Genomic DNA, 8481 nt, shown 5'->3' with positions numbered 1-8481 from the left:
TTTTATGTTCTTTTTTTTTGCTTTATGAAATCTTAAATTAATTAAAATTAAATTAAAATAAACTATAAAGAATAATATTGATTAGTAACAAAATAATAAGCAAATATATACATTTTTAATGAAATTTAATTTATTGTTAATCTCATTGTCTGAGGTTCTTAAAAAGAAACACAAGTTACCTGTTGAATTTACTACTTGTAAAATAAATCTTTTTGAAGAAGTATGTAAACTGTGCCAGGAAAAATACTAGGTATAATTGAGTTAATAACAATAAAACTTAATATTAAAATAATAAACAAATGTATACCGTACTATACGTTATTATTGACGTTTAATTTAAAATAAATTAAATATTATGATTGAATTGAATAAAAACATGCTTAATGTATGGTTCAAGTTATAATGTGTCCCAATGTAAGAAATACAACACATATAAACACACTACAATACTGTAATCATTTTTAAATACAATACATAATTCAATATTCATAATACACGTATATTTATTTATAACTACTAAAAAAATAGTAAAATAAATATGGAAAATTGGGTGGGAGAAATAATCGTATTAGAAAAAAATAACACGATTCCAGTCAGTTTGCAAGCTCTTTTATATTCGATTTTCTGCAAAATTCGCATGATCAACTCACAACGCGTGAAAGTCTCGACTCGTCGACTCGTAATAAAAACGCATTATCACAAAAAACAATTAATGTAACGCGCTTGGGTAGCCTAAAAATAAATGAACATTTATTACGCGAAAACGGCCCGGTAGGATTCTATGTGGACGTGCCCGAGGTGAAATAATAACATATTATACACTCTACTCCGGAGACTATTACCCCGCACCCACCCTCTTACCATGGTGACCCTGCTAAAACAATATTATAATTGTCGGCCGACGTCGTAGACTACTCCGCGAACAACGATCGTGAGAGAATAAGAAGAAAGCACAATGTTAGAGGTCAAGTGCGCGTTCGGAGGGGCGCCGTCTAAGAGCGGACCTAGCCGTTGCGACTCGTGCGCGTTTTCCGCTCCCCGCGCCGCGGCGGTGGTATATATACTGAACGGCCGGGAAACCCAACTAACAGTGCACGTTCTGGCGTCGAAGCATCTACAGCTACTGCCGATACGGTCGCACAAACCATCAACAGTCGAAATCGCAATATCTTTACGCGTTTAGCATAACACAACGTTATCGTATTATTATATTGTACACGGTGTACAGTAGTTTTCGAAAATAATAACTCGATACCAGGTTCAGTGACAGTTCGTGTGGAAAAAGTTTGCTGATAATAAAATGAGTCGGTTACTTACGGTGTTGGTGTGCGTAGTGGTGATTTTAGCGTTAGGAGACCGCTCCGAAGCTTATTGTGGATTACGATCCGGTGACGGCAACGACGGAGGCGGTGTAGACAGTTTCATAACGTGTCTCAAAGCCAAGGCAATCGTTACAATGGACCGCATGTCACGGGACGATTCATTGCCCGTAACCGGATCAGTGGCCTTAGTTCACGGAGACTTAGCTCACCGTCGGCAACGATCGGAACAAAGTCCAGTGGTTAACGAACAAGAACTTCAATCAAAACCAGACGAAACCCTCAACCATATGCTCTACGAAAAAGCGGTTGGACTTCTCAGCGGCCGGGTTATTAAAGTTGGTTTACCTGAACTCACACCAGACGAGTTGAGGACAGCTTTGGAAGAAGGTAAAAAAGATTTGAAATAAATTCGTAAGCTATGCAAACTCATAGATTAGATATAATAAAAAATATACATTTCTATATCTAACTCAAGATCTAACTTATTTGAAAAGTCAGAACGTTAAAACAGATATAAAATAAAAACGATTTATTTTTTTATTTTTAAATATTGATATCAGACAAATGAATGTAGATATAGATATTTACGTTTTTATAGTTTTTTTTTTTTTTTTAACTTTATTAACTAATTTAGGATTGTTTTCCTAGATTTTAAATTTGTAATATCTAATCAGCAAATAATAACTATAGACGCAATAATTAAACGAATTTTTATCGAAATTCATGACTAAAAATATATATTTTATAATTAATACTTAAAGAAAAATCAATATAATATATTTCTATAAAATAGGTACATTTAAAAGTTATTATTGCTATACTTTAATTTTTCTTATAAAATTCACGATCATTTTTATTAAATACCTAATTAAATATACGATTGTTACAAAATAAAAAAAATAATAATAATATAACTTTATGGTTTTAAAACTTATACTTGTGTTCAAATTGAATATATACTTCAAATGTAGGTAGATTTTTTTCTAATAAAACATAATATTTGAATAATAATTTATAATACACAGGTTATAAAAAAATTATTCTTTAACAACTTTTAAAATTTAAATAAGTAGAATGTATCAATAAAAAACCACAAACGACCATATCAATGTACTAATAGTACCTAAAACTTTAGAGATTTAAAAAAATATATCTAAATAAAATTTCATTTGAATAGAAAATAGAACACATGGATAGTGAATAATAATATATATATATATATATATTATGTAACACTTTATTTGTGAAAACTTTTTTCCTCCTCACTCTATTGTTCATCTGCATCATATTATCTCATATTTTTATTTTATCATTAAAAATTATAATTTTAAATCATTGGCATATCATAGAGGGATTCTAAAGTGGACATGTTGACACAGTAAGCTAGTAAACGGTTGTATAACGTAGGATTAAGGGTAGGTATAATGGGCATAGATCTGCAGTTGCTATATTTCGGTTCGACCGAACACGACGGAACACGTGTAATGATATCGTTATTATGCCGATCGAGCGAGAGTCATAAAACTGTGTGGCGTAAGTGCGTGTTTGTGCTACATATTATTTTCACAAACGGGTGGCTTGTGTTTTTTATTCCAACAGTACAACACAATTGACGCACAGCGATTATTCAAATATCAAATACAGATGAAAAAAAAAAAAAAACATTAAAAAAACCAAAACCGAAACGGAATTAATATACTATATTATTATATATATATATATATATATATATATATGTATATATGTATGTATATTAAAATATTATATATTACGTTCTTAAATATATTTATATTAAAATAGTATAACAATAATATCGCACGCGCTTGAGTGTGTGTGTGTGTATGTCAGTCCGTCACTAATACGAGAGCGTACTCCATTCGGACAAACATACCACGCGTATTGCACTACATACAATTTTACAATAATATAAATATGTAATTATGTGTGTGCGTATATGTGTGTGTGAGTGTACACGTTACTTGTAATAATTCCTTTCGCTGGGGCGCTAATTGCACACGATACGAGCAACACAATGGCGACGATGACAACAATAACGACAAATCTAGGGCTACGAATAATATGCGTTTTTCGTTTTCTTTGTACCGATATCGGCGCACGAAAACGAGTCGTCCTTGTAAATCGGTTCGTTCTTTATTTTTTCCATAATTATATTTATTTTACTAAATACATTTTCACGTCTGTCACCGTATATTTTTTCGCTCATTCGATTCCCGAAACGCGTTAAAAATATACTTTGAGGCTATACCAATGTATATTAATTTCTGAATATCTTCAGTCTTCGTATTCGTACAGAGTAAATGTATATTATAAACAGTATACTTTATATTAAATTTAAGTCACCTATTTTTTTTTTTTTTTTAATTCAAACTATATAACATGGATAATAATTGCTCATACATTAATATTTCTGGGTAAATGTTTGCAAAGGTCGTGGAAAAATGAAGAAAAACATGGGAATGATGATGACGATGGTCGGCATGAAGGCAATGATGATCATCCCGCTGGCACTTGGCCTACTGTTTCTGATGGCCGGTAAGGCATTGATCATCAGTAAAATAGCACTGATTCTGTCACTGATCATCACGCTCAAGAAACTCTTATCGAAGTCTGGCGGCGGCGGCGAGCACATTATGCACGAGAGCCACTCGTCATCAGGTTCCGGATGGCCGTCCGGTGGAAGTTCAGGCGGTGGAGGCTGGGACAAGAGATCTTCGTCGTCGTCGTCTGAGGCTGCTGCTGCTGCAAGTCAAATTTTGGCTTACAGATCGTATAACAGGCCATATTAAATATATAATTACAAAAGTTAAAATTAAAGCGTTATTCGACAACGTGTATACGTCACATTGTTATGATACGATTATTTATTTTATTAGTTAGTAGTATTTATTATAATTTATCATTATTATATTATTGTTCAAAAGAATAATTTCAACCATTTATATATATATATATATATAATAAACTGCCAAGTTCTGACTCTAAGACCACAGCCATACGATAAAAAATTATAATATTTAAATAACATTTGATGTTGTTATATTAATAGGACTTTACAATATTATAATAATTTATTCAACGCTCACCATTTTTTTTTTATGTACTGTATAGCGTGTTATTTTTCTACATTTTCCATTCGTTTATAAATTGCACTATCGATCATGTTATTTTCATATTATTGTAAAAGCTAACAGTTTTTCTGTTATTATGTAATTGGAAATAATATTTTAAATTATTTTGTACAACCATATTGTTTTTTATTATTCAATTATACTTTTCTAGAAATATTAGTGACTCGAAATTTCATATTAATATGAAATATTAATCTAATAAATAAGAAAACTGTGAAATATTATTTTCCATTTTCATGATCTAAAATACAAAGTAAATAGATATGTGATCAACAATAAAATGTACAGTAATCCATATACCTGGTACATATAGGTACATATATTATATAAAATCATAGCTTAAAAAAAAAATAAACTCTAAAAATACAAAATTATAATTCGTGTTTGTTGTATTTGATATAACATGTGATTTATATTAAACGGTAACGGTTCACTTGCAATATTTTTTTAAAAATATCGAAAATTTCAGATTGAAATATAAAAAAGTTATATAATAATATACTTGTTTATTAAAATAACGTGTTTAGCCCCGCCAACCGACCGGTGTTCCGTACCGCTGTTTCGTTATCTTGTCAAAACAATAACTTTTATTTTTATTATTATACATAATACAATATATATATATATATATATATATATATATATATATATGTGTATTATTATTTTTTCGTTACGTATTATTATTTACTATTATTATAATATAATTTTATGTTATTATTACTAGTTCATATTTAACATTGTCCGCGATCCGACTTAGTCGGAGTGCCTCTGTCTACCTGGGAGGTTTAGTTGCGTTAAAATCGATTTTCCCCGATGATAATAACTGACATCTTTATTTTACTGTTAACACGTCATTCGACTTTAATTATTTCTCCTACAACACTACATCAGACTTTCGATGTCAGGAGGTATGTCTATCCAGCTACCAAAGTGCAATCGTTGAGCATTGATAGCTAGACATTCGATCCAATCAACCAATTATTTTCGGTATGCATTTATTATTTTTGAATTAAAAAATAGCATCAGGCAAGCGTCAAGACAAACTTTTACATTGAATGATAACTTATAACTAATAACCCATAAACGTGGTAATCGACTTTATCACATATTTTAGTGACCGATTTCTAGACACGATGAAATGATTTTCACTAAATCACTTCGAAGGCGCCGAAGGCGGCTTCTACACACTGGACTCGAATTACACTGGTAACTACTATTAAAATAAAAAGTGACAATATTATTTACACATCTTAGACTTTTATAAATGTTTTAATTTTGAAAATTAGTTATTATTTTATGAAGTATTGCATTTTTAAAATGCTTATGAATCGAATTAAAATTGAAATGCAAATTAAAACCCATTACCTAATAACGACTAACTCGTTATTATTCACTCTGAATTTTTTAAAACTAAAAAGGTAGGCAAGTGAGTATCGCTCTGCTGTACATTAGGTGTCGAATAATTCACTTTTATGGGTATGTTAAATTTGAATTAAATGATATCTCTGATCTCATTGTATGCTAAAAACGGTTACGAACAAAAAAGGACCTTCGGGATGTTAGCCTATACCACTAAAAAAACAGATGTATAGTTTAAATAGTTAATATCTTTAAATTACTCGAAAATGGTAAAGATCATAACAATATTATAAATGTAAAAGTTTCAAGTCCCTATGAATAATGAATTTGATTAATAACAAAATAATTAACATCAAATTTTCAAAGCTTATTAGAATAAAAAGAAAACTTTTTATAAATTTCTAACTTAAAAATAATTTTAGAATTTTGTCAACATTCTAATCTCAAATGCATATAAAAGAAAATTGTGCATATGAATTTTTAATATTTGTATGGATAATAATATAACTATAAACAACTAATATAAAATATCTTAAATAAATTTATAAAAAAAAACATTTTAAAAATCAAACATCTTACATGCCTATAATAAATAGCTGAACATATTTAGAAATTTATATCATGTATATACAATGATAATATAAACATTTGGTGAACATTTAGTATATCTTATATTATTTAAAGTACCTATGACTATTCATATTTTAATTAAAACAAAAATCATTTGGGAAATATAATTTCTAAACGTATAAAAATGCATTGTAATAACATTAATAAATTATTATTATTGTGACCTATTGATCGTATGTATCGATATTACATACACTAAACGCCGTATTGCATTCAAAATAATTAGGTGACAAACATGGTAAATTTAAAATATTTAATTCATATTTATCGTATAAACCTTAACAACATTAACCATCATAGTATTAAATATTGTTATTAGTAATTTTTTAATTGGATCGATATTATTTATCTAGGATCAGTGTTAAAGGAATAAATTATTGTCATGATACACTTAAAAAAATATCCAATACAACTGATACTAGTAAGTTGGTGACAATAAAATAAATGATATTTTAATATAATTTAAAGCTCCAGTTTATTTTACCTGCAAGTAGTATTTTCCGAGAAAATATATATCCAGGGTTTTATATTCGTATTCATACGACTGTGTATCGAAAATAAATCTAAAAAGTAATAATGTTGGAATAATGTTCAAATCATATACACAGGCCGTGCGTGACTAAATTCTAGGTAAGGGACGAGCAATAAATTGTCAATGGTACCTAAAAACATATGTATTCAAATTGTATTATAAATTATTATCGTGCACATTAATCTGTTAGCATTTTACGTCATTCATAGATTGAAGATGGAAAACACAAAATCGTCAAAACCTGCTAGAAACCGAATTCACCACTTTATGTCTATGTGATGAGTATTCTATCCAAATATAGACAGACAGATAAATACAACGCCGAACGTCGAAATCGCTGAAATTTCAGTTCACCGTCGGCAAGTGGCTGTCCACCGTGAACAGGCCGTCATCGTCGGAACACGACCATAGCACGACGATCGTCCTGTGCGTGTGATGGTACCGCGTACTGGCTGGAAGCGACTGTCGATATCGACGACGGAGACGCGATTCAGACGTGCCCCTGTCCACTGTTATGGTATCGTTCGATCACCGCCGATCGGATGACGCTCGTGGGCGACCACGACGATCACGTTGTAACGGAACACCTGTGTAGTGCTGACAACCGCCAGCTGTCCGCCGTGTACGTGCCGTGCGTGTCGGCATAGAATCGCTGTCCGCTGTTCGTTCTGTTCCGACGGTGTCACAACGGGATAGTCGCGGCGTCACGCATCGTCCGGGCCGCGACGGCTAAAAACGGCGTGACTGCCCGTGGCCATCGAAAATGGGGGGGGGAACTGCTACTACCAAACAGACTGTGGCCAGTGACGACGTCGACGATGAATCCGGTGGCCGGGTGCCCAACACGAGCGTGTCAGTGGCCGTCATGCTGTAGTTTTCAATCTCGTCCACCTGGACCTTGTTCTGGGCATTCCGATGTGAATATATTATAGTCCGTCGCGTTGTAGTACAGCTACAATGTCGATATTGTATTTTATTATTATTTTTAAATATCGCGTATGCGTTAGACAACCATATTATTATAATATTATTTAATATATTTAATTTTTATATTATTTTTAATTCTACAGAATGTTGTATAACATTTTGAAGTTGAAAGGTCAGACTGAAAATGTATTATTAATATTATGCATAATTTAATACAATACAAGTTTTAGAATGTAATAATCATATAATTAGTTAATATAGCATATTCAGTATTAAAATAATTTCCAAGAACATTAAAATAGTGTTAAATAAATAAAAATTGTAACAAAAATAACATATTTGCTGCAAAATTAATATATCATTACATTATATATTATAAATATCTATTAATTAGTCGTTGAAAACACAGACGTCGTTTTATTTTTTTAAGATTAATAAATATATGAAAATGTATAGAATCCAGTTTTTATTACATTAATGGTATATTTATAACAAATCATGTTTATATTTGTATAACTTTGGTTTAAATTTTCATATACAACATTCTGTGATATATAATCAT

The 8481-nt window shown here is 30.7% G+C and overlaps 1 protein-coding gene across 1 annotated transcript; it reads left to right on the top strand.

The window, feature by feature from the left end:
• Positions 1-1089: 1089 nt before the first annotated feature.
• On the top strand, positions 1090-4495 carry LOC113553620. The gene is made up of 2 exons (XM_026957027.1): positions 1090-1709; positions 3771-4495. The coding sequence occupies exons 1-2, from the start codon at positions 1301-1303 to the stop codon at positions 4127-4129; spliced, it is 768 nt and encodes a 255-aa protein (XP_026812828.1). The 5' UTR covers positions 1090-1300; the 3' UTR covers positions 4130-4495.
• The last annotated feature ends 3986 nt before the right edge of the window (positions 4496-8481 follow it).

Source organism: Rhopalosiphum maidis, chromosome 2, assembly GCF_003676215.2.
Source record: "Rhopalosiphum maidis isolate BTI-1 chromosome 2, ASM367621v3, whole genome shotgun sequence".
Lineage (NCBI taxonomy): Eukaryota > Metazoa > Arthropoda > Insecta > Hemiptera > Aphididae > Rhopalosiphum > Rhopalosiphum maidis.
The sequence above is the reverse complement of the archived record's forward strand: the minus strand, read 5'-3'. Positions and strand labels throughout refer to the sequence as shown.